The 24,278-nt window shown below is 60.0% G+C and overlaps 5 protein-coding genes and 1 long non-coding RNA gene across 8 annotated transcripts; 2 read left to right on the top strand and 4 right to left on the bottom strand.

Annotated features, from left to right (window-relative positions):
• Positions 1-6,425, bottom strand: VPS33B (VPS33B late endosome and lysosome associated). Its single transcript, XM_042891566.1, has 23 exons — positions 6,292-6,425; positions 6,086-6,166; positions 5,951-6,012; positions 5,814-5,863; positions 5,403-5,470; positions 5,150-5,195; positions 4,816-4,910; positions 4,348-4,452; positions 4,049-4,145; positions 3,885-3,962; positions 3,280-3,353; positions 2,865-2,951; positions 2,692-2,782; positions 2,412-2,486; positions 2,037-2,101; positions 1,912-1,966; positions 1,789-1,835; positions 1,486-1,618; positions 1,225-1,298; positions 850-951; positions 654-729; positions 471-587; positions 1-394 (listed from the first exon to the last, which is right to left on the bottom strand). Exons 1-23 carry the CDS (start codon positions 6,385-6,387, stop codon positions 315-317), a joined length of 1,854 nt encoding a protein of 617 aa, XP_042747500.1. The 5' UTR covers positions 6,388-6,425; the 3' UTR covers positions 1-314.
• A 10-nt stretch (positions 6,426-6,435) lies between these two features.
• On the bottom strand, positions 6,436-7,598 carry HDDC3 (HD domain containing 3). The gene is made up of 4 exons (XM_042891572.1): positions 7,320-7,598; positions 7,111-7,166; positions 6,777-7,017; positions 6,436-6,699 (listed from the first exon to the last, which is right to left on the bottom strand). The coding sequence occupies exons 1-4, from the start codon at positions 7,429-7,431 to the stop codon at positions 6,551-6,553; spliced, it is 558 nt and encodes a 185-aa protein (XP_042747506.1). The 5' UTR covers positions 7,432-7,598; the 3' UTR covers positions 6,436-6,550.
• Positions 7,599-7,644: 46 nt separating this feature from the next.
• Positions 7,645-19,489, bottom strand: TTLL6 (tubulin tyrosine ligase like 6). Its single transcript, XM_042891567.1, has 16 exons — positions 19,395-19,489; positions 18,922-18,962; positions 17,355-17,473; positions 16,700-16,830; positions 15,611-15,767; positions 15,232-15,375; positions 14,087-14,172; positions 13,719-13,944; positions 12,924-13,108; positions 11,796-11,984; positions 11,182-11,365; positions 10,673-10,870; positions 8,801-9,161; positions 8,414-8,608; positions 7,846-7,947; positions 7,645-7,776 (listed from the first exon to the last, which is right to left on the bottom strand). Exons 3-15 carry the CDS (start codon positions 17,373-17,375, stop codon positions 7,871-7,873), a joined length of 2,154 nt encoding a protein of 717 aa, XP_042747501.1. The 5' UTR covers positions 17,376-17,473; positions 18,922-18,962; positions 19,395-19,489; the 3' UTR covers positions 7,645-7,776; positions 7,846-7,870.
• On the top strand, positions 10,224-17,805 carry LOC122191328. 3 transcript variants are annotated; one of them, XR_006182357.1, is made up of 5 exons: positions 10,224-10,685; positions 10,829-11,177; positions 11,359-11,504; positions 12,894-14,536; positions 15,235-17,805. It is a non-coding gene; the product is annotated as an uncharacterized LOC122191328 (long non-coding RNA). The 3 variants fall into 3 exon arrangements; XR_006182358.1 differs by having other exon boundaries at positions 10,224-11,177; positions 12,894-13,072; positions 13,906-14,536; XR_006182356.1 differs by having other exon boundaries at positions 10,224-11,177.
• Positions 19,490-19,697: 208 nt separating the features above from the next.
• Positions 19,698-21,517, bottom strand: GDPGP1 (GDP-D-glucose phosphorylase 1). The gene is made up of 2 exons (XM_042891582.1): positions 21,473-21,517; positions 19,698-20,817 (listed from the first exon to the last, which is right to left on the bottom strand). The coding sequence occupies exon 2, from the start codon at positions 20,796-20,798 to the stop codon at positions 19,701-19,703; it is 1,098 nt and encodes a 365-aa protein (XP_042747516.1). The 5' UTR covers positions 20,799-20,817; positions 21,473-21,517; the 3' UTR covers positions 19,698-19,700.
• Positions 21,036-23,658, top strand: CIB1 (calcium and integrin binding 1). The gene is made up of 7 exons (XM_042891583.1): positions 21,036-21,140; positions 21,361-21,395; positions 21,753-21,855; positions 22,097-22,250; positions 22,475-22,593; positions 22,671-22,759; positions 22,997-23,658. The coding sequence occupies exons 1-7, from the start codon at positions 21,090-21,092 to the stop codon at positions 23,016-23,018; spliced, it is 573 nt and encodes a 190-aa protein (XP_042747517.1). The 5' UTR covers positions 21,036-21,089; the 3' UTR covers positions 23,019-23,658.
• Positions 23,659-24,278: the final 620 nt, after the last annotated feature.

Raw genomic sequence — 24,278 nt, 5'->3', positions numbered from 1 at the left:
AACTCGCCTCCCGGCGGCACTCATTGGCTAAAGCGCCGCGACGGGTCCCGCCCACAACCGTCGCTCAGGTCCCGCCCCAAGCCGGGCGCCAGCCAATGGCGGCGAAACGCCTTCGGGGTTTCTACCAATCGCAAGCGAGAACGGCTACGCCAGGCCGCTCTGGGCACCGCTGCGCACGCGCGGACTTTAACACGGATCACGTGACCTGGAAACGTACGCGTCGCTCGGCTTTGAATGCCGCCCCAACGGCGCGGCGGCGTTTATTGAGCAGAACGGGGCGCCCCGCAGCCGCCAGCGCCGCCCCCCGCCCGGCCTCACGCCTTGGCCTCGGCCATGGCCTCCATCATGCGGGCGCTGCTGGTAATGGCGGTGGTCAGGAAGATGAACCTGCAGCCTGGGGACGGCACAGCGCCTCGTGCTCGGCGCCCTCGGGGCCGCGCCGCCCCCCCCCCCGTAGTGCCCCGTCCTACCTCGCTCCTTGCCCAGGAAGCGGAGAGCGGCGATCTCGGAGAAGGTGCAGCCCCCCAGGAAGAGCGCCAGCACGACGCGCTGCGCGTCCCCGCCCGCGCCCTCCTCCAGCGCACTGTCTGCGAGGCACGGGCTGGCACGCGCTGACCCCCGGCACCGACCCCCGGCACCGACCCCCGCCCTACCGGCCATCGCGAACTCGTTGCCGTTCAGCAGCCGCACCGCCTCCTCCAAACCCTGCCAGCCTCGGCGCTCCAGCACCTGCAGGACAGCGCAGGCTCGGGGCTGGGCCGCGCACAGAAGGCAGCGGTGCAGCCCCCGCAGGGGCGCGGGGCGGACGAGGCGGTGCTCTGCTCGGGGAGAGCACGAGGGGGGGCTCACCTGCTCGATGATCTTGCAGCTCAGGGGTGTGTAGGCCCCGCTGAAAACGTACGCCATGTCCGGAGGCATTTTCAGGTTGTACTCACCGTCCACCCGCGGGATCTGCAGGGAGGCACCACTTGATGTTGACAAAGGCACAGCTGGGCTGGGCTCTGCTGAGTCTGACTGAGTCCCAGGCAGGGCCAGCGGCAGGGACTGCCCTTGCAGCGGGGTCAGAGCAGCTGTGGCTGGCAAAGCAGGCTGGGGCACCCAGCAGCAGCCCAGCTCCTGTGCAGCGCGTGTGCCTGGCCGGCAGCTGAGGGCGTAGAGCCCTGGGGGTCGGGCACAGGCTGGGCACAACTCTTCTGCCAGCGCAGCAGCCCCCAGAGGACGTACCAAGCTCAACTTCTTGCTTATGGCTCGAAAGTTGCTCTTCTTGGCCAAGGAATTAAATGCATCTGTGATTTTTCCTGGAAAACAAGACAAGAAATGACAGAGTCTTTGGATGCATCACAGCGGCTGCACAGCATAAGCCAGGCTGAGGCACTGCCGGAAGATGGAGCAGCAGTAGGAGCTGTGGGGCCACACCACGTCCTCTTAGCACAGCAGCGCCCTGTTGTCCTGCTGTCCTGCCCTGGGCTTCCTGCAGCCTCTCACCTGCCGCTCGGTCTGTCACCAGCTTGCTGACTCTGCTCTCCACTGCTGTCAGGGTCTCTCCAGCTGTCTGCTCAGTCAGCAATCCGATGCGCTTGAGGTTGTGGAAGGTCAGCAAGTGCTCAGGCCCGTAGCTCTGAGGAAGGGAGTGGGCAGATCAGCACAAAGTCACGCGAGACAGCAGTGTGACACTGCCTCAGGGACACGCAGGCGCCCAGCGGGCTGCTTCAGGTAACTCAGTAGGGCGGGGGCAGGCAGAGAGCTCAGCCCCTGCTCTGACAGCCCCGGTGCCCCAGGTTCTCTCACCTGCAGGTACTGGGTCTTCAGGGAACGGTAGTCCTTGGGGATGAGACCTGTGGGGATGCCGTGGTGAACTGAGTGCACGGCCCCCCATGCTGACATCCGCCGAGCTCCTAGACTCCCCCTCACCATTCTCCGTGATGGACAGCAGGCACATCAGGCGCAAGCTCTCAATAGGGGACACCTGCATTGCAGTGGTGCTGTGAGCAGGCTGCCGGCCCACGCACGGCCCCGCAGTGCGGTGCAGCTCCTACCTGCCGGTCAATGTGCTCCTCGATGAAGCTGGTGCTCTCCCGGATGTCAAAACCCTCCAGTAGAGCTGTGGCAGGGGGGAGAGGCAGTCACTTCTTCCATCCCTGGGGCTCCCACCAGCCAGCTGAGGTAGAATCTGGTCTCAGCCTCCCCACTGAGCCTCGGGGAGAGGGGAAGGCTTGCAATGCTGGGCTGCCTGCCTTACCACGTGTCAGCCCTGTGGGGACCTCACAACCCACCCCAGCATGAAAGGTCTGGAGGGAGCTCCCAGCTTGTGAGGCAGCCCAGACCTGGGGCAATGAGGCTGGCATCAGAGCAAAGGTGGAAGAGCCAGACCTAGGGTGGGGGCAACAACAGGCACAGGGAACGGCCCTCACCGTGTTCAACCTTGATCATCTCCTGGAAGTCCTGCTTGGTTTTCTTTTTCATGATGGACTCACAGGCACCTATATCTGTACAGCCAAGAGTTTTCCACTGTGGAGCTGTAACAGGCTCCGCACGCAGTCCCACTGCAGGCACGCGCATGCAACAACACCCTCTGTTGCCCTGACCGCACTCCTAGGGACCACCAGGCCCTGCAACCCCCCTGCTGCCCTAGGGCTCAGGCACCCACTGCAGCAGCTGGGGCCTCCCGCTCCTTGCCGTCCCAGCACCTACGCAGACTCAACAGGCGATGCTCTTGTTTCAGTCCCTTCAGTTCCTGGGAGACAAAGTTCTTCATCTGCTTGATGTCCATGCCCTGGCGGCGCTGTGGGAGTAAGAGCATCCAAGGAGTGACCCAGCTGTGGAGGGATGATGCTGGGGAGCCCTGAGCACGAGGCTGTACGCACATCATACTGTGCCTGCAGGTTGCGTGACTTCTGGCTCAGGAAGCCAAACACACTGGAGAAGTGTTCGTTCCGAATCTGGCTGAAGATCTGCAGAAAGCACCGCAGCACCTGAGCTAATTGTTCCCCAAAGCTCAGGCCAGGTCAGCACAGCCCAACCAGGGGCCAGGCTTGCCCTGACCGAGAGTGAGAAGAGGCTGCACTCCACCAGTGTGGTTGCTGCCCCCTGGGCACGATTCAGCTCTGCCTGCAGGGGTGGTGCTGACAAGAGGTCAGGCTGTGCCCACACTTTGCTTCTACATCTCCACACGCAGCCCATGACAACCCAAGCCTCCAGACCCAGCAGTGCCCGGTCAGTCTCTGCTCAGCCTCCCCCCAGAGCACCAGAAAGGCCTGCTGCCACATAAGCAGGACTCACTTTGTCCTGGGCATTGAGCAGCACCTTAATGCTCTTGTCAGAAGAGGTGACTTCTGGCCCAAAATCCACACTCCCTACAGAGAAAGATGAAGAGTTGCAGAATCATAGCACGAATCACAGAACAACGGAATAGTTTGAGTTGGAAAGACCTTAAAGGCCTCGTTACAAACCCCCTTCCTAGCAGACCAGCCCCATCCAGACTTCTAAGCACTTCCAAGGAGGGGGCATCCACAGCCTTTCTAGGCAGCCCGTGCCAGGGCCTCACTGCCCTCAGAGACAAGAATTTCTTCCCAACGTCTAATCCAAATCTACTCTCAAGTTTAAAGCTCCTACCCTGTGTTCCATCACTACTTTTTAAAAGCCCTTTTAAAAGACCTCTCTCTTTCTTACAAGCCCCTTTCACACAGTGCAACGCTGCAATAAGGTGCCCCCCAAACTGCTTTGCCCCAGCACCAGTGACGTCCCTGCAGAGATAGGTAACACTTGCCCTGATGTTTCTGCAGGCAGGTCTGCCCTCATGCATGGTCTTTAGCGCCATCCCACGCCAGGACCGAGCACAAACCTCAGGAGAGCCTGACGTCACCCCATCACTGACCCCCACTTACCACACTTGATACGGAAGGTGTCGTCCACCAGCCCCTCGTACACCACCTGCGAGCACAGCGCTGTGACGTAGTCTGTGTCTGCAATGAGGACTCATTTGCTGCCTGTTTTCCCCCTGCCAGGCCCAGTCCTGCTGCTTCTCACTCCCACTGGTGCCAGCCCTTACCTCTGTCCATAAGGAAGATGTTCCCAATCTCTGGCTTTCTGCCCTGCCCCTCACTCTCGCTCTCCTCCTCCAGGTCTCGCCACAGCTCATAGCTCATCTGCAGGGGGAAAATTGTGCCAATGCCTGTGACCAAGAGCTGCAGTACACAGCAGGGACCTGGTGCCAGCACAGCCCCCGGCCATGTGGGGGTGCTGCTGCAGCTCCCCCTGCGCAGCCTCAGCTCAGGCACAGGAAACAGGGCACTCCCACCACCCTTCACTCCAGAGGTGAGAGCACACCACAAGCCCTGCCATACCTACCTTGGCACACCTCCCAATCCCATAGGCCCTGCTGAATGGCCCATACAGGGAGTTCAGCAGCTGCAGGGCTCGAGCAACGGAGTTGATCCAGCGGTGATCTCCCTCCTGCAAGGAGCACAGCAGCATCAGGATCTGTGCACTCTGTGCAGGCTAGACTGGAAATAACTGCTTGCATTGGGGGCCTCAATCAGACACAATGTGGGGCTGAGGGTCCGTGGGCTCCCACTGCACACACATAGGAACAAGCTTGGTGCCCAGTGCTGCTCAGGAGGAGCCACCACAGCACGTCCAGGTGGCTGCCCCAGGCAAAACCTTCCCCAGGACAGCAGCAGCAGCCTGCAGTGAGGGCTGGGAGGACTGAGCAGGACATTAGCTTCCTGAACAAAGCCCTCCTAGCCTGAGCCCAGGGACAAGTGACAGAAGGGCTGCCATCACACGGGCAGCACCCAGCAGACCATCCCTACTGACCAAGAAATAGTCCCGGAAGAACTCAGGCAGCTCCATACTGATGATATCTTCATCCAGGGGAAGCAAGTAGAAGGACCACTCATCACAGGTGACATCTGAGCGCGGGACAGGAAAAGGCAACAGTCATCCACCCCCAGCAAAAACAGCCCCAGGAATCCCAGCAACTCCTCACACATGGGAGAAAAACAGAGATGGGTCCTCTCCAAGGGGACTCATCCTTTCCTCTACCCAGGCAGGGGCAGAACCGCTGTTCCTCCCAGGAGATCCTGGTACTGGGGTTCAGAGGTGATCAGAGCGCTGTGAGCGAAGTGTAACACACCACAGACCTACTCACCGCCAAAGACTCCCTCTTCCTCTAACACCATCTCACAAGCATAGAACTGCAAAATAAGAAAAGATCCTCAGTCACGCTCCACCACAGGCAGGGAAGGAGCTCCCTGTAGTAACAGGACTTGTCTTCTTCCCAGACACCGTAACACTTGACTTTAGTGAAACAGCTCTGGTTAAGAAACAAATTCCAATTTTGACAGGAGGGGCAGGAAGCGTGAGGGTCAGACCAGGTCACAAGGGGTAGAAGCAGCACTGACCTTCTGGGGGCTGAAGATGATCTTGTATTTCCGGCTCCTCCCTGACATCTTGTCAGCATTGACAATGTCTGCAAAGAACACGTGCGCAGACCTCATAGACACTACTTGCCACCCTGAACTGCCACAACTTGTCCCACAGGATAAGGTGTGGGGCACTGCTCCTCACAGCACCCGGGGCAGAAAGAAGAACCTGGGAACAGGGCCATTTTCCAGCCCAGGAATAAGTGGCCTGTAGGGGCCGGAAGGTACTGGCAGTGCAGAGCTGCAGTCAGTGCAGCATGAGATGATCCACACGCCACATCCTGACCTTCCCAGAGCACCTGCAGAGCGCAGAGCTGAGGGATCACGAACCAACGACAGGGGATGGTGAACCAACGACAGGCCACAGGCAGCTACCCGCCGGGCGCTCACCTGCAATGTACCGCATCGTCCGGACCCGCGGCCGCACAAGGAAGCAGAGCCTGGGAACAGGGCGACAGGGTGTGAGAGCTGCCACCTGAGCCCCGCGGCGCAGGGAGGTGCGTCCCGAGCAGACGGGCAGCACTCACTGATCGCTGGTGCTGGGGGCCGGCCGGTTCTCCACCCTGTACAGCTTGTCCACCTCGTGCTGCTGCGGGGCGAGGCGTGGAGCTGTCAGCGGGCGGTGCCGGCACCCCCGGTCCCGACCCCTGGCCCCGCGATACCTTCAGGACGGAGACGTTGGCGATGCGGTCCAGGGGGCTCATCAGGTCGGGCTCGATGAATAGGTCCTTCCTGCCTGGCAGCTGCGGGCGGTCGGGCGGCGTGGGGCGGCGCCGGGAAACCCCGCACCCCGGGCCCCATCCCCGCGCCGACCCCCGGGGCCGCTCCCCTTTCCCGGCCCTCTCCAGCGCCCCCCGCCTGCCCGCACCTGCTCCAGCAAGTAGATGAGCTGGTCCCGCGCCAGCCTCTTCAGGATACCGAAGTCGGGCGGCTCGGGCGCGTCACGCCGGGCGGTGGAGGCCATAGCGGAGCCGCCGCGGGGCCCGGAACGCCGCCGCGAGCCCGCAGTTCCGCCGGAACCCACGCACCCCGGGACCTCGCGCGCCGGAAGCACCGGGAGTCACGTGATACCGCGCTGGAAGCGCCAAGGCAATCAGGAAGGAGACGCGAGGTGGCACTCGCCACATTTATTGCCCCGTTCCCGGCCCCGGCGCCACGCCGCGCTCCTCCAGCAGCCGCTGCAGCGCCGCCTCCAGCGGCGGGCTCGTCCCGCGCAGGCCGGCCACCACTTCCGCCGCCCACCGGAAGTACTCCTGCACGCGCTCCTCCGACCATCCTGCGGGGACACGCGCGGCGCGTCACTTCCGGCGCCGGGCTCGCGGGGGGCGGGGCCAGGCCGGGCGCCGGGCGCACCTTTGGGCGCGCAGCGCTGCAGGTCCCGCAGGTTGTGCAGTTTGTCCGCCAGTTTCACCAGCTTGGCTCGGGCGCTGCTGCCCGCCGCCCGCTCCACCTGCAGCCGCTTTCGCTCCGCCTTCGGCAGCGTTTTGTCGTCCGTCAGCTCCTCCACCACGCGCCGCACCTCGGGCCCGAAGCGCTCCTCGATCTCGGGCAGCGTCGTGTCCGTGTCCTCCACCGTGTCGTGCAGCAGCGCGGCCTGCGAGGGCCGGGGGGAGTTTGGGGGTGCGGGGGGACGGTCAGGGCCGGCCGGGCGGCGGCGTCCCCACCGCGGCCCCGGGCGGAGCGGTACCTGCAGCACCACAACGTCCGTGACCCCCGCCTCGTGTGACAGGATCCGCGCCACGCCTGGAACGGGAGACACCGGGAGGGGTGGGGAAGGAGGGGGTCGAGGCCCCGCGCCGCGCGCTCCACCGTAGGGGGGCTGACCGGACGGGAGCGGCACCGAGGCCTCGCTGCAGGGATCGCGAGAAGGGCAACGGGACGGGAGCGGCCGCGCACCGATGGGGTGGTTGATGTACGGGGTGCCCTCGGGGTCCTTCCGCCGCTGCTCCCTGTGTTTCCAGGCCGCGAAGTCCGCCGCCTCCAGCAACCGCGCCGCATCCGAACCCATGGCCGTTGTGCGGGCTGCGCCGGCGCGCCGGAAAATATGCAAACGCCAGGAGCGGGCGGAGCCGAGCCCAGTTCAACAGTTTATTGCGACCCGTCCAGCCCTCGCGGCAGGCGGTACAGCAGCGAGCCGTCCGGGGCGCGCACCTCCGTGCCGGCGGCTGGAGCGGGGCCCGGGTCCGGACGCTGCGGGGCGGCGCGCAGCGCTCGCGCGTCCTGGCGCAGGCGGCGGTGCTGCGGGAGGCGGCTCCGGCTCCGCAGCACCCGGCGCACCACGTCGGGGCTGACGCCGAAGCCTTCGGCCAGGCGCTCCAGCGGCCACTCTTCGGGCAGTTCCTGCCGCAGGAACCTGCGGGTGCAGCGCGGTCACCGCCTACCGCTCCGTCCCGCCTCGCCCCGCCCGGACCCGGCCGCTCACCGCATCTGCTCCATCGCCTCCCAGGTCAGCGTCCGCTCGGGGGCGCCGCGCTCCGCGCCCAGCTCCCGCCGCAGCCGCGCCGCTGCCCGCCGCCTCCGTGCTCTGCGGGGAGAGAAAAGTGTGAGCGCCCCGGTCCTCCCGACCGCGGACTCGGCCCCGCAGTCCCGTACCTCTCGGCCTCATCCGGCACCGCGTCCGGCGGCTCCGGCTCCCCGTACCACGTTGCTGCCGCCCGCCGCGGGGATGCGGCCAGCAGCGCACCGACCCGCAGCCCGCGCCGCACCAACGCCGCCATGACCCGAGGGGGGGCGGGGCGGGGGCGGCCCGAGGGCGGGGGAAGCGCGGGAGGCACGGCGGGGTCTGGGCACGGCGTGCCGCTCCCCGGCATCTAGGGCTGCGGGCTCCGGCGCCGCCGATAGCCGGCAGTTCGGAGTCCTGACGGACAACTGGGCCTCGACGTCCCGCAGGACCCCATGACCAGAGCGAGGGCGCTCGGATGGAACCCCCAGCAGCCGCGGTGCAGGGAGCGGCGCCCAGGGGGGGGGCTGGAGCCGCCGCTGCCCCTTACCTGTGCTGCTCACATCGTGGAAATTCACGGCGCTGGCGCAGCGCGTGTGCAGCACGAGAGCGGCAGAGGCTACGAGGAGCCGCCGTGCTGCCGCACCGCTGAAGCCGCCATCACCCGTGGCCTTGCCTGCACGGGCCGGGCATCCCAACGAACAGCGGTGAGCGCTGCCTGCGCAAAGCGGCCGCCCGACGTCACCTGCAGGAGCACAGACAGCGTGTGGGCAGCTGCACAGCTGCAGCCTGCTGTTCTTTGTGGCCGCCGCACAGCCCCCCAACCGCGGAACAGCTCCACCCAACCCTCCTGCTTCTCCATCAGAACTTCCATGTCTGCACGGCTCTGCACGCAAAGCACACGAAGGCAGAACCAAAGTGAGATAATCGCACTCACATCCTTCCGCCTTTTTTCTGGCTGCAGAGAGCTGCCAGGCGCTCATCGGCCTTCCCCTGGTTTTAGTGCAGGGCTGGGTAGCTGCTGCTGGCTCTGCAGCCCGGCTCCACAAGTTGCCCCTGTCCTGGGGCTGGGCGCTGCACTGCACCGTGTGCTGCTCTCGGAAAGGGATGCTCTGCCCTCGAACCAACAGCGTGCCTGGGGCAGGGTGCTGGCCAGCCAGCAGCTGTACCCTGGTGCTGTGCTTACGAGCACACGGCCGTCCTGAAGGCCACACGGTGCCTCTTGGGAACGAGAGGGGGATGATGGTCATCAAGGGGGCAGGCTGCTGTGCCTGCGGTGCGTCCCAAAGAAACTGCGTCTGGAAGGAGAGAAAGCGGTTGTAGCTTAGCTCTGGAGACCCTTGATGAGAGACAGGAAGGAAAAGTCTTCCATGCTGGTGCTCACTACACATCTCCCCGCATTTGCTCTCCTGCACACACCTCAGCCTTAGATTCAAATCATCCAGGTGGGCGGCGTCTGATCTGCCTGCAGCAGAGCTCAGAGGCTCCCATGCACTGCCTGTAACATCGCCCTGAGCTGCAGCAGGGTTTGTGGAAAGAAACACAAGCCACAGCCTTGTGGGGAGGCTTCAGTGATGAAGGATCTGACCCATCCCTGTACAGTCCTTTGCTTCTGAAAAGATCTGCCCAGAGCTAGGGTGGAACTCGTGGTTTCAAGTTCTGCTTTGCTTTGTCTGGGAGCAGAAAAGGCAGCTACCATCAGTTCTTACAGATCAGATCGCACCTTACACTTGTTTTGTTAAATTAAAGGGACGTTTCCAATTTGCTGTAAGGCATAGAATACTCCCACAGCCCACATAATTCCTGCAATTCTGGTATCTGGAGTTTGTCAGCATCCTTGCAAGGTGTGCTGTCCTTCCAAGCAGGAGTGGAAGGCCTTTATGGAAGCAGGTGGTGCCACAGGAGAGGACCTTGCAAGGCTTTTCACAACTGCCAGTCAACAATTAGCACTTTCTCCACATATCAGATATCAGCCATCAGTTCTGCTGCAGCCCTTACAGCCCACTGGAGTCCAGTGATGACAGACTGCTGGCTTTCTCCTCATCTGATTTCAGAACACTGGCACCTGTGGCCAGGTTTGGGAACTGTAGGCAAGCAAATCTAGCTACAAATTTTCCGTGGGCGTAATCCCTGCACGGCCCAGGTTTCTTCAGCTGTGCACCTTGAAATAATCCAGGACGTGACAGTGGCAAAGCCAAGGGCTTAGACTACAGCAAGCTCTTGCAGAGCAAACATGACTGTCAAGGGGAAGCGCCACACCAAGGACTGAGCTCTAATGTGTTTCCAGCACGTGTGCTGTCAGGAGATGTGCAAGGGGCTCTTCACCTTCCATGGGTGGGGGCTGTGTAACACAGAGGGTGGGGGGTTTAGGAAGAGGCACTGCTTGCAGTGCAGAATTCACCAAGATATTTTTAGGTATTTCTACACTTCCACTCAGACCCTGTTTGCTGCTTGTGCTTCTTTGCCATGCTCCTGGCACTCATAGCTCAGAGAACTCCTGCTCAGGAATTAATCTTACTTAGACAGGAGAACCTTACGGCCCTGAAGAAGCAGACCACGCCGTGCTGCACGTGGGGACAGCGAAAGGCAGTGTTATCAGACTGTCTTTTGGAATGAGAATGAGGGACCTTCTGAAGAAAGGTGCCCAGGGGCTCTGTGTGAGTGCCTGGCGTGCCCCCAGCCCTTGTAGGAGAAAAAGACCCGAGGACCCGGGCGGCACGTTGGACCTCGTTTAAATGAGCCGCATCCTGCCACAAGCGGCGGCGTCCTGTGGCGGCCTCGTAGAACCATCGGGGCAAGCTTCAGTTACCTGCATCTCAGAGGTAACAGCGCAGGGCCTGTGGCTGTCAGATGATCTCTCAGTCGTGGGAAGCAGCTGGGAGAGCTGATCCACGATGCCCAGGCCTTGGATAAGGTTCTTACGCCTTGCAAGAGCATTCACTCTTTTCTTCTCTTCATTTTCCAGAATATCCTGAGGCTGCATGGAGTCATACTGCACGTGCTCTGTCTTGGGAAAGAAACACCCGACTTACAGCAAAGTTGAAACTACAGAAATGGGCGAGAGATACAAAACTGCAAACTGCTCTGAGCCCTACGGGGAATTACAGACCTCAGGGTGGAGTAGGATGAAAATCCCTATGATTGCACAGCAGCAAAGGGCAGCACTGCTTCCAGGTGCCTCCTGGCACAAGCTGTCAGCCCCACAGGACTTCATGGAGGGGCCTCATCTCCTTAGGAGATACCCATGGCCCAGTGCTGCTCCTAGAGCCACAGACTGCCTTTATATACCATGGATGAGCACAGACGAAAACAAGGTACCTTTTTATCCCACATCTTTGTGCTTCTGTAGGTGAAGTGGGTTGCAGAAGCTGAGGTTTTGTTGTGGATCATGGATTTGTCTGCGGGCGACTCTCCCTGCAGCCCTTCCTTCCTCTCTTTTTTCTTCTTGCTGTTAACAGCTTCTAACTTTTCTTTCTTCATGCGAATTTCTTCCAGTTGTTGCCTGCCACAGAAGAGCTGTTCTGGTCACTGGTTCCATAAGAGGCATAATAGCAAAACTGCAAAGACTTCAGTCTGAGGACATTTTACTGCAGTCAAGTACTGTAGTGAATAACCATAAAGAAAGCACGCCAAGAAATGAGGTAGGAGTACTTTTAAGAGAGCCTCTCACTGCTGTAAGAAATGCCCATGAATTAGTCTGTGCCTGCCAGAAGGGGGAGAACAGTGGAGGACGTTTCAACATGTGCCTCCGGATTCCAAAAGCCAGTGGAATACTGCATTTGCTCTCAAAGTTACTGCTACAGGAGTTGCTTTGCCATGGCAACAAAGTACAGCAGACTGCCCGCATCCAGCTCTCCACAACCTCCTTGCTTCCCTTAAACAACACACTCACTCCCAGCAAAGGGTCACAAGGAAGCAGTGTGTGAACGTACCTGGTACACTCCTCTCGTGCTCTGGACGATGCAGTCTCCTTGAAGAGGGAGCTGCTCTGCTTGAAAAACGGCCCATACTTGTCAGTGCCACACGCTGGGTAAATGCGCCGGTAGCTGCCCAGGTGGGAGTTCTCATAGTCCTCTGCCTCAGAGAGCCAGGCTGCCTGGCTGCTCTCTGCCTCTTCATGTCTGCAAACCAGGAGACAGCGCAGGCAGGCGGGGAGCTGCGATGGGAGGCTCCAGGTATTTTACAATGGACACAGCTCAATTTTTGCTCCTGTCTTTCCCTGTCTGAGAGCCCGTTTCACACATGTTCGCTGCTGGGAACCAACATTGTTCCCACTTGTTCATTCTCTACATGGCGAATGCTGCTGGAGCATTTTCAGATGCCTCCCCTGCTGCTGGGATCACACCCTGCCCCTCAGCCTTTTCACCCAACTAAGCTGGTTGCCCAGAGTTCAATTACAGTGTTTGCGTTCAAGGAGCGTTTGCCACTCTGCACTCAGCTGGGAGCTTTCAGCCAGCAGGGAGCTGGGAGCAGTGGAGGCTGCAGGGACATGAAGTGTACGGAGTAACGAGCTCAGCTTCCCCAGCCTGCAGTTTTCTCAGGTTTCCTAATTGAAATGGGAGCTGGAGGCAGTTCCTGCCTTGCCCTGCGCAGCAGGAAAAGCCCGGGCAGCAGCCTCATCTAAAATGGCCTCGAGAGGCCGTGCAGATTAATAAATCATGAAAGGGCACGCAGACAAAGAAGGGTGGGAAAATGCTCAACCCTGGGAAAGGAATCCTGCTTTGGAGAAGAGCCCTGTGCCCCGCGGTGCTCCTGGGCCCTGAAGCAGTGCTATGACCCGTCCTGTGAGAGTCACTGTGAGACCAGGAACGTACTGCTGCAGCCTGACAGCGCTGAAGGACACCAGGACATGCAGCTCTAAGGGGAAGCCCAGGGATCACGGCACAGGGAGTCCCAGATCTCTTCTGAGATCAGTTCTGGACAGGCTCTCCCTATCCAGAGTGCAGATGGCTTGGGTGGGCTCTGTCAGAGGCTGCACAGAGCCACGGCTTCAAGTAGCACAAGTGTCAGAGCCTGTCTTCTCCTCACAGGGACCTGCAGTGCCATTGGGAAGGCAATACCTGGACACACGAGGAGACCGATGAGCCTGCAGGAGTCGTTCCTTTGCCTGCTGTTTGTCTTCCTCCATCGCTTTCCTTTTGCTACAGGCGTGCACATTTATCAAGTTGATGGTGTCAAAGAGAAGAGCATCCTTCACCTCATGGTCCAGGTGAGAGTCTGTGGTGAAGCTGGGAGAGTGGTTCACCTGCCAAAACAAACAGCTCATCGAGCCTGGCAGCTCCCAGCGCTCAGACTGCTGCCTGCAGCAAGCTTGCTGGCCCCAGCCTGCCCCTCTGCATGTTTTCCATTGATCAAAGAATATCCAGTGTTGGAAGGGACCACAGAGATCGAGTCCAACTGATGTTCTCCCCCATAACAGTGGCTGAAAGCAGGAGGGCGTGCACACCATCTGGTTCTGGCCTTCTGTCCCTCCTGCCGTATGATGCTCATCCACACTGCAGGCTGCTCAGCTCTGTGCCCCCACAGGACTGCAAGAGCAGAGCAGCTGTCATAAATTCAGGATGCTGTTACAGATCGAGGAGCGCCGAGGTTCAGGAAACTCCCTGCTGTTAGAGAGGGTGTGTAGGGAACAGGCTCTTAGATCTGGTGGATTAAGGTTGCTTGGCCTGCAGAAGGTTGTTTGGCCACTCGTATTCATAACCCGTTTAATTCTGAGAGTGAGGTGGCCTGGTTTAATCAAATAAGTTCTGTTCAGCCCACCAGCCCTTGTTCTTGAGCTTCCTGCACACAAGCAAGCTTTCAACTATCTGCTACTTTCAGAGCTGCTTCAACACAGCAGGAGATTTCTTCCTCACCTCTAGTAGCCAAGGTTTCAGATTTCTGTCTAGCAAAATATCAAAACCCAGTATCTCAAAACAGGCACAGCTGGTAGTGTGGTTAGGAAAGCAGCTTTGGTAATTGTGCTTCACCACAGGGTGAGCTGAAATAAGAGTCTTTATAATTATATCTTCAATATCTTCCCAGAGTTTTGTTGTGTTGTAGCTGTTATCCATCATCCAGGCATTCAGGGTGGAGAGTTTCCTGTGTGGAAGACAGGAGATGATAAGAGCTCACCTGTGACGTCACACTTCACCCCAAAAATGGTGGAAGTAAACAGCTGTCTGCAGTGCAGCTTTCCTGCAGGATGTCACGGAGGCGCTGTGGTACCTGGACAAGACTGTACCTCTTACTGCCCATTGTGTCATCCTGGACAAAGTTTGCATTACGTTTGTTGATAGCATAATTGGTCAAATGCATGCAGATGTCACCCTGAGAGAGGAACCACAAGAGACCTTCATTTACACTTCATTGCAGAGCATCAATGGAAACAACAATTCCGTTAGTACTGATCTAGCCACCAGCTTCACCCGCTTTTACCTCCTCTCTATAGCACTGGTTTTCAGCTTTGATTCACCAGAAGTTAGAGCTAACTGCTCTACTTGCTTCACTGTCCCAGTCTCCTGGGTGGAGCACAGGAGTCAGCTCCACAGGCACTGTTCCAGTTGTAACCTCACCACTGAACAAGGGACTCCCCAGGGCAGAAGCTGCAGCACATTTCTGCACTCGTCCTCTTTACTCACGTGAAGCAGAAGGCCTCTCCAAGACATAAACGTGTTGGAGTGACAGAGGGCAGGTAATTGTGCAGCTCTGGGAGAGGTGCCCCTTGCATCAGACTGACGAGAGGGCCACAATCCAACAGACTCCACGTTCTTTAGGGATTTTATACACCACAGACCCCTGCTTAGAAAGGCGCAGTGTCAAGGCCTGGACCTTTCTTCCTTTCTTTCCCATTTCCCCTCCTTGTCTCCTAGGCTGTTCCACTACCACCAGGTAAGCTCCAGGTCTCTGCCCGAAGTACAGGTGGACGAGGAATGGTACAGACCCAAGAGCACTCACAGAGGCAAGAAGCAGCAGCAGTGTTGCCTAGAGACACTGCGGGGTCTCCATCTGTGCAGATTTTCATTACCTAACTGGGTGAAACCTCGGAGGAATCACATTTGAAATTATTGTTGGCCCAGTTTTGAGCAGAAGGCTGGACTTGAGACCTTCCTAGGTTCCTCCAAATCCAGACACCTCTAAGATTCTGTGATAATGTCATTAGAAAGCCTAGATGTGGGACCTGGGATGTACTTCAGACACCCCCAAATACCTTCTGTGTGGAGGAGGTGCAGAGGGAGGAGAGAGCAGGAAAAAAGAAAACCGAGTCCCATAAAACCTACCAGTCCCTGCCTTTTCAGGGTATGGAATGCCCCTAGGACAAATTAGGGACCAAAAGCTACAGACACTACATCAGTTTTTTGTAATCCTCCCCTTCTATTTTTTTTTTACCAGGTTTCTCCTTCTGGGATCGATGTACCTCATGGTGGCAAACCGGGCCAGACCCTCCTTGTAGACAAAAATCCTCAGTGGGTCACAAGATGTGACCAGCACATAGATACGCATGTCAAACTTAAAGCCATCAATAAGGAAAGGCTGCGAGGAAAAAGGCAGGAGCAAGCGTGAGATAAGGGAACATTGCTGGGTGTGCTGCTGAGTCCCCAAGGCCAGCTGCTCCACCTGCACTGCCTGCGCCACTTCCAGCAGCGAGGAGGAAGACAAGCTGTGCCCCTGGCTTCAGGAGACACGGGGCAAAGGACGAGGAGCAGGCAGGGTGCGGGAAGAGCAAGGGAGCTGCAGTCCTTCCCCGTGCCTCAGGTCATCCCCCTACCTTAGAGATATACTGCTGACAGATCATGTGCTCTCCGTGCCTGATCTCCCCTGGGTCGCGTGTGATGAAGATGCCTCGGCCTTGGCAGCCGCTGTCGGGCTTGCAGATGAACGTTCTGTTCTTCCTCCTGCGCCTGTAGGCCTGGAAGTCCCCATAGCTGTGCAACGAAGGGCTGACTGTTACAGGCTGCAGAACACGAGCCCCTCACTTCTCTGGTAACACTCAGACATTCAAACTACTGTGCTAACAACAGACCTAAGTTCTGCAGCAGGGAAATAGTACAGCAATTGCTGGCTTACATCAGGAATACGTTATTTAGTCCTTGAGCAACCTGACAAAGCTCTTCCAGTTCCAGCTTTTTCTTGCACACATCTCTACCTCTACCAGGAGTTTCATGGGAAACATTCAGCACTATTTGTACAGGAGCCAGTGAGGGTTTTGGCTCTGCTGCTGCAGAGGGATCGGGGAAAAATAAAACACTGCCTACAAAGGAGGAGGAGGTCACAAGCCCTTACATCCCCTTTTGTTCCAGCTCATCAGCAAATGGTCAGCAGGCTGCAGCCAGGATGCTGTGAGCAGGGTGCAGAGGCTCACAGGCTGCACTCACATATCGCATCACCTGCTTGGTCTGCAAAAGCAGCTCCACTGGGATATGATGCCTTGAAGAGTCAAGCCCACATGCCAGTTAATTATTTGCTGTTGATGGAGGAACACTGTCTCTGTACTGCAGGGAAATGAGGAGCCATACCGACCTTTTTTGCGTGAGCGGTGGGCACTGAACCCAGCCTGCGTGGGGAGAGAGCCTCTTCTGCTCTGCATTTACCTCTGCTGTTCCCGGTGAGCTGCAGAGGGACGTTCCCCAGAAACACAGATGTTATGCTTCTCATCCTGCCCTTTGGCTTTCAGGGCAGGTCCCCTCTTCCGAGGTTCAGCTCTTTGGCCACTGAGCACAGTAAACATCGTAGGGGATGTCATTCCACAGGAAACCTCAGAGGCCATTCCCATCCAAGCCCTAGCTGTGAAGCACAGTGCTTCTCACTTCCTGATTTCATACCCCTGTTCTCTGCTGCATTCATGTGTATCACTCACTCAGCTGGCAGGCTCCACGTGCGGGGAAAAATATTGTACTCCTTGGGGAAGAGTTTGAGCATGCGGTTGAGGTTGCGAGCCAACAAATCCTTCCGGCAGATCTCAATCATGCCAGGAAAATGGTTGATTTTCTGAAAGAGGTGCAGAAGAAAAACAGAGTTGTCAGTGATAATCCTTGAGGTCAAGGAAAGGCAGTGTATGGAGAAACAAGCACGCAGAACAGGAAGCCAGGCCAGTTGTTGCCTTGAACGCCTGCTGAAGGACAAGAGTTCGCCAACTGCCTTATCTGACTTCAGCAGCGTGATTTATCTGCTCATTCCATCTCAGCCCTGAAGCTCTGCCTTCCTACAGTATTGCAGCTTCTGAAAGGGAGCAGCTTGTCAGCAAGAGCCATTTATTTCACTCTACATTCAAGGGGCTGGCAGCCTTCCAGCTCCCCACTGACTGTCAGACTGTTACTGATGGCATCACTGCAGACACAACAGAAGCAGCGACCGATGAACCCGTGCATCTGGGACCAACACACAGAACGTGGGGCACAAGCGCTACTTTTAGACAAATCGGTTTTTGTTCTGCAACACTTTGTTCCACTAACAGCTCCGTCTCGTCCTCCTGTCCTGAGCTCTTCCTGCTCCCCTCTCCATGGGGAACTTACCTGAAACCGCTTCATTTCCATCACACGTTCCAGAGAGACAGAGCAGTCAGTCCAGTACACCGTCCACTCCTCGTTTTCTCCCGCTTCTCTCAGCCCGCAGCACAGCGCAGCACGACGCACTGTGTGGAAGGAAGCACAGACAAAGGTCCAGGGGGAGGATACGAATGCCAGGGACGGTTAAATCCCCAGAGTAAACAGGAGGGTGGGCAAAACTCTTCAAGCTGCACTGCCACCCCCAGGGATGACAAGGTCTAAGCAGGACCCTTCAGAAGACATCAGAAACACAAACTCTATCCGCTAAATTCAACACAGCCTCTGCCTGCAGGTGCACTGGGAACCATCGGCCTGCAAGTCCACTTGCCTTGGGGTTCCAGAACATCCCCTGCATTACAGCAGGCTTGAATCCACCCTGGGTTTGATGCCACACAGCTAAATACAGGTCTTTGAAAGGTGTTGGTTTCACCTTCAAAATCAAAGGCTAATTGGTAGCAGAATGCATGAGCTTTGGAGTGGAAGGCTGTTGCTGCAATGATTAGTGTCGGTGCCAATTCTGAATTTGCCCTCTTACACAGCTGGGGAGTTGATGAACGAACCACCTGTGAAACAGAAGCAGGTTAGGAAACACAGGGGGCAGCTCTAAGTCAGAGGCCTCTGTCTTTCCACACACCCACAGCCAGGTGGCCAGAACTGCCCAACAGCCCACATGCTATTGAGGCCGTTTGGGCCCTCCTCCATCACAACCCTGCCACCTTGCATTGGCTGTTGCCTTGTTGCTTATTCTGGGCTGACCAGCTCGGCCCAGCAGCACCACAAAGAGCAGCCCTGGGCACCACAGCTCTGGAGGTGGGCATTAAGCTCCTATGGAGCTCCAAACGCCACACCATGTTCTGTCGTGGATCCTCATCCACCTCCCATCACCAAAGCTCCTGAGCATGGCCGCAGGTGAAACACGTGTCGCTCTGGGTGAAAACAGCATTCCTCACACAGCTGACAAGGCTGTGACCTTCAGCAATGCAAACACAGTAGTAATGCTAGAGTAGTCATTAGCAAATTGACTAATAACATCCATCAAATCGTTCTTTTGAGAAATAGCTTGTGGCAGCAAAGAAGAGCGAGACAGGAGCCTGAAGCAGCTGCCTAGAGCACGTCATTGCAGAGGAATATCAAAGAGATATCGCAGCTACTGATCCAGCCTGCTGCACCGCCTGCTTCAACTTAAACTGTTTGTAGCTTTCACTCCATTTTCCCAAGCACACCTACCATCCTGCACTGTAACTGCCTCCAGCCAAACCCTTCTCACCAATTTTAGCAGGAGTGTGGCACATACAGGAACGGAGGGTGGTGAGGGCTTGCAATGCTGCTGTGCAGCTTGGGTCTCTTTAAAGCACAAAGCTCCTCAGCCCACAGTGGAGAATATTCACAGGGATCCAAGTCGCTGACAGGCAGTAAACACATAACACAGAGGTGACTCTGCAGTGGAAATTCAATACCAGCCCACCCCGCCAGCTGAACCTGCACAGCTTGCTGCAGGCGGGCTCCATCCTTGGGGCCGCATCCTCGGACTTACCGCTCTCGTACTTGCAGCTGCTCAGGTTAATGGATGGGATGCTGGAATTGAAAGAGACGACACAAGAGCTGCTCAGTGAGGCGACCAGCCCAAGGGGAGTGGGCACAAAGGAGACAACTGTCCACCACACCCACACACCCCACAGAGCCAACTGCCAAGTCCGGCCCATCGCCACGGGCCGTGAGGCAGACGGTGCCAGGCCCGTGCCGTTCCTTAGGAGGACGCGCACGCCGGGGCAGTTCCCGTTCCTCCTGGGGCTCCGACCCGCCCGCAGGACCCCAGCCCGAGGGCTGCAGGCCCAGACACCGCGGGGCCGCTCCGCCTGCGGACCCCGCAACAGACACAGGAACGCGGTGTGTGCACAGAGGCTTTATGTGCGCAGCGCGGCCCGGGCAGCACGGCTCTCGCCGGACGGACGACGCACGGACGGATACAGGCCGCGGGATCGAGCCGCCTCCCCCCGCCGCACTCGCCTGCACTTCCTCCGTTTCTTTCGCGGTCTCGGGCTGGAGGCGGCAGCTCCGGGCTCGTCCCCGGGCGCAGCGGACCCGCTCGGAGCTGCCGTCCCCGAGGAGCCGCCACCGCCGCCGCTCGCCTCCATGGCGCCGCTCGAGACCGCCGCCGTTCCCATGGCGACGGGGCAGCCGTCTCCGCTAGACCATAGAGCCGAGCACAGCCAGCTAGAGCGGCCCCGGACCGGTCACGCGGTCGCACCCGCCGCACCTCGCGATTGGCTGGCGGGGCCCCGCCGCGCCCCCCGCGGGCAGCGCCCCCGCGGCTCAGTCCTCCAGAAGCAGCGCCAGGTCAGCGGCGAGGCGGCGCATTTCCGGTTCCGGCAGCAGGGGTCGGCGGATGGCGCGCAGCACCTCGGCCTCGCTGAGTTCCTCGAAGGCGGCGGCCGTGGCCACGGGCAGGAACCCGGCCAGCTCGCACAGCGCCACGTTGAAGGCCGCGCTCTCCTCGACCTCGAAGTGCGGCCTCCTGGCCCACAGCAGCAGCCGCAGCCCCGCGCCGGGCCCGGGCCCGACCGACCCCTCTGGCGGAGCACCCCGCGTCACGAAGACGTTGTAGGCCAGGCCCAGGGCCAGCAGGCGGGCGGCCGCCCTGCACACGTCCCGGGCCAGCGCCTCCAGGCCGGCGCCTGCCGTGTAGAAGAGCAGCGCCGGCGCTGGGGCCTCTAGCAGGAGACTGAGCCCCCGCGTGGGGCAGAGCGGCTCGGCCGGCGCCGTCTCCACCAGCAGCGGGTGGGCGAGGTAGAAGCCGTGCAGGTGCAGGTGGTTGACGGAAGCGGAGGCCCCCAGGCTGTTGAAGCCCACGCGGAAGCCGGGCTGGGCGCTGAGCAGCACGGCCTCCAGCCCCACGCGCAGCAGCTCGGGGGTGAGGATTTGCGGCAGGCGCAGCGTCGGCTCCGGCAGCAGCAGCACGTGGCCGCGCTCCAGGGGGCTGACGTTGATCACCACCAGCGCGTGGTCCGCAGCCGCGAGGTCGCTCTCGGCCGCAGGCCTCCGGCGCAGGCGCAGCAGCACCTCACCGGGGCGGATCTGCGTGAAGTTGAATTGCTGAGAGTCGAAAGGCTGCGTCAGGCTGCGCACTGCTTGCGGCCGCCTGCGCTCCGTGCTGCGCTGCGTGTTGAGCTGGACCAGCAGGCGCATGGCGCCGGGCAGCACGCGGGTGAGCAGCTCCGCCAGGTGGTACCGGAACAGCCCCCGCGCCATGCGCTCCTGCCAGGCCCCCAGCAGCGCCCGGTCGAAGCGGGACGGCGCGGTGCCCGGCCAGGCGACGCCCTCCAGGATGAACTCATCCTCGTGGTACGCGAAGTCCTCGGGCTGAAGGACGTCCTGCAGCTGCTCTTGGTGCTCACCGGTCCCCGCTGCCATGCTCGGTGCCACCGGGAACCTGACGGAGGGGGAACGCGGGCACGAGTTGGCCGACCCCGTCCCCAGCCCTGACCCCCGTCCCCGACGTTCGTCCCATCACCCGCCGCACCCGCTCTGGCCCGGCCCTCACGTCCCGCCGATCTCCCACCCATCACACCACGCACCTGCGCTTCCAGCGGGTGCCGCGCGGGGCCGGGGGCGGTGCTACGTGCAGCGCGTACCCAGCCCGGGGCGGGCCGTTGCTACGGGAGCGGCAGAGTGACGTGCGGGGCGGAAGCGGCACCGGGCGCCATGGGGGGCTCCAGCAGCCTGCTGTCCCGGGAGGCGCTGGGGGAGTACCAGGTCTGTGGGATGGGCTGTTGGGGCGCTCGGGGGGAAAGATCACCGAGTGGGGGGGCGAAGGATGGGGAATCTGCGGTCCCGTATCTGGGGGAGCTCCCGTATCTGGGGGAGCTCCCGGCTCTGTGAGAACCAGGGAACGGGGGCATTCCGGGGCTGCGGCGGGGACCGGGACGGAGCCTCTTCCTTCAGCGCCCCCGCGCTGACCGCGCTCTCCCCGCAGGAGCTGACGTTCCTGAACAAGCAGGAGATCCTGCTGTAAGTGCCGGGGCCGGGGCTCTGCGGGAGGGGGGCTCAGCCCTGGGCATTCTCCCCGCGCCGCGGGTGCTGCTCACCCTGGGAACTGCTCTCCGTGGGGGGTGGGCGGGCAGCGCGGAGCTGGGCCGGGCCGTTTTCGTGACCCCGGGGTGCGAAGTGCGCGGGTGCGGCCTCGCCGGGCGGGGCGCGCGGCTCCGGGTCCGAGAGAGCGGCTCCGGCTGCGCGACGGGACCGCTCCTGGACGGGGCGGGCAGCGGCTCCGGCCCCGCGCGGTGCCGCCTGGGGGCCGCGCTGCTCCGCCCCGGGGCTGCCCCGCGTGCTCCCGCACAGAGCGGCCCCTGTTGTCGCTTTCTCAAGTGCCTACAAGAGGTTCAGTGAGCTGCTGCCGAAGGAGCAGAGGGAGAACGCGTGCTCTGTGCGCGTTCCCAAGAGCCAGATCCTGACGCTGCCGGAGCTGCGGGTACGGTACCTGGAGCGGGCCGGGTGGGCGGGCTCACCCGCTGAGCGCTCTCGGTGCTGGGAGCGCGCCGTGCTCGTCGTGTGGCACCGTGGATTGCTTCCTCGGCCCTGTGCAGAGCAGCCCCACGGCCCCGCTGTGCGATGGCACGGCTGCACCGGGTGGGATGGGCTGAGATCAGAGCGGAGCTCTGCTCCACGTGGTTCAGTGCCAGCCCTGCCCTGAGCCTTCCCCGCCTTGGCAGGCAAACCCCTTCCAGCACCGGATCTGCCGTGTGTTCTCCACGTCAGCGGATGGGGACGACAGCCTGTCCTTTGAAGACTTCCTCGACATGCTGAGCGCCTTCAGTGATGCTGCCACCTCAGATATCAAATCCAACTACGCCTTCCGCATCTTTGGTAACCCTGGGTGTGAACGTGGTGTCCTGGGATCCCACCCACTGGCCGGGGACAGTTGGCAAGGGCTGGTAGCTCCTTTAGCGTGCCCGTGGGGCAGCTTTGGGGACACCTTCTGTACTTGGAGCTGCTATGCCCATGAGTTGTCCCAGCCCCCTCTCAGCACAGGTGCTTTGTGACTTGAGTCACAGGGACCCCACAGAAACATAACTTTCTTCTGCCCAAAGACTTTAACGATGACGGGGTCCTGGACAGAAAGGATTTGGAGGAGCTGGTGAACTGCCTGACAGGGCAAGGCGAGGAGGCACGGCTGAGTAGCACTGAGATGGAGCAGCTCATCTGTAACGTAAGGACCTGAGCTGGGCAGGGAGCGCTGCATGGTCCTGGCCCCGGAGAGCTCGGTGCTCAGTGCCTGTGCTGCAGGTCCTGGAGGAGTCTGACATTGACAAGGATGGCACCATCAACCTCTCTGAGTTCCAGCATGTCATCTCCCGCTCCCCAGACTTTGTCAGGTATGTGGCTTCCAGCTGTACAAGGAGTCCCAGGAGTCAGCCCACCGTGCTGCTGTGCTGGCTTTGGGGCAGCACTTATCAGAGCAGCAAGGCAAGGCCACCCCTTAGAAGTTCCTTTAGGAACTTCCTCCTGCGTGTACTCATCTACGCAAGAGCACAGCACATGCACAGAGCTGGTTGCTCACAAACCACTTCTTGTGCAGCAAGGAGGTGCTGAACATGTCTTATCTCTTACAGCTCCTTCAAGATTGTCCTGTGAGGGCCGTGCTGCTCTCCTGCAGATCTGCTTCTCCAGCTGCTGCAGCTCTTTATCTCAGATGTTCCCTCTTCTTCTGAGGAGAGCAGCTCAGGCCCTGCTCTTCCCCAGCCTGGCAGTGCTGCACCATGCTGCAGGGCAGGACTCTGCTCCCCCAGTGCCTGGTGGGCTTGATTACAGGTGTCCAGTTGCCCCATGAGGATCCACCACAGGCAGCAGCTTGGCTGTCCCAGCAGCACATTTTTACCCCACACAAGCACAGCTCTGTGGTTGATGGGGCAGGCACAGAAGGTGCCACAGTGCATCAAGCACAGCCCCTCTCACCGCCCCCAGTACCATATGTGCCTTCTGCTGCTCTTCCATGGGGCCTTTCTGCACCCTGGGGAGCAGTCTCTCCAAGCAATAACCCAATTGCACTTTGGATGTGCCATCCCGGCAGTGCTTCCCCTTTGCTGCCCTGGGGCACAGGGGCTGCACTCCTTGCTTCTGCACCAATAAACTCAGGGTCTGTTCTCGTTTTCCAGTTCTTTCCTGTCTGCCTTAGGTTCATGCTCAGCCAGCGCTCTGCCTGGTGCACGCAGGGCCTGGCCCCTTCCTTTGTACGCTGGAGAGGACAAATAAAGGGCTCTGGTTTCACCCCCAACCTGGTCCTGCTGCCAGTGGCCTTTGTCTTGCGTCAGGGGAGGGAGGAGCGGGGTGTGAGTGCTGCAGGACCACTGCCAAGATGGTGCTGGGGACGTGGCCCCCTGCCAGCCCCAGGCAGCTCCTGGGAACAGCGGTCCCAGTTCAGCAGGGGGCAGGTCCTAGTCCTGCTGGAGAACAAGCTCGGTGCAGGATCCCTCCCTCCTTGGGAGAACCAGAGGCCGTTCCCAGAGCGCTTAGCAGGCGCTGCACAAAGAGCTCTGCTCTCTAGCAGGAGGCACAAAGGGAAATCCAGGGCAAGCAAGCAGTACCTTTGCTGTGCCGCGCAAGGGCCCTTTGTGTCTGTTCATCCAGCGGGCTCGGTGCTGGCTGGCTGCCATCTGGGAACAGCTCTGTTCAGGGAGCCCGCAGCATTCCCTAGCAGCACCACGCTGAGACGGCTGCAGGGTCTGGTGCTGCTGGATCCCCGGTGCTGCTGGATCCGCAGCCCCAGCTTGCTGCCGTTTCTCACGTCCTGGCTGCTTGCTCCCAGCGATGCGGGCCCTTCCAGCTCGCTGCCCTGCAGCGATGATGCTATCTGCCTGCCACAGCCTGCGGGCCGTGTCTGCTGGCACCGCACCA

This window comes from Lagopus leucura, unplaced genomic scaffold (assembly GCF_019238085.1).
Source record: "Lagopus leucura isolate 7727_CA_CO unplaced genomic scaffold, USGS_WTPT01 88-31_obj-0_obj, whole genome shotgun sequence".
Taxonomy (NCBI): Eukaryota; Metazoa; Chordata; class Aves; order Galliformes; family Phasianidae; genus Lagopus; species Lagopus leucura.
The sequence above is the reverse complement of the archived record's forward strand: the minus strand, read 5'-3'. Positions and strand labels throughout refer to the sequence as shown.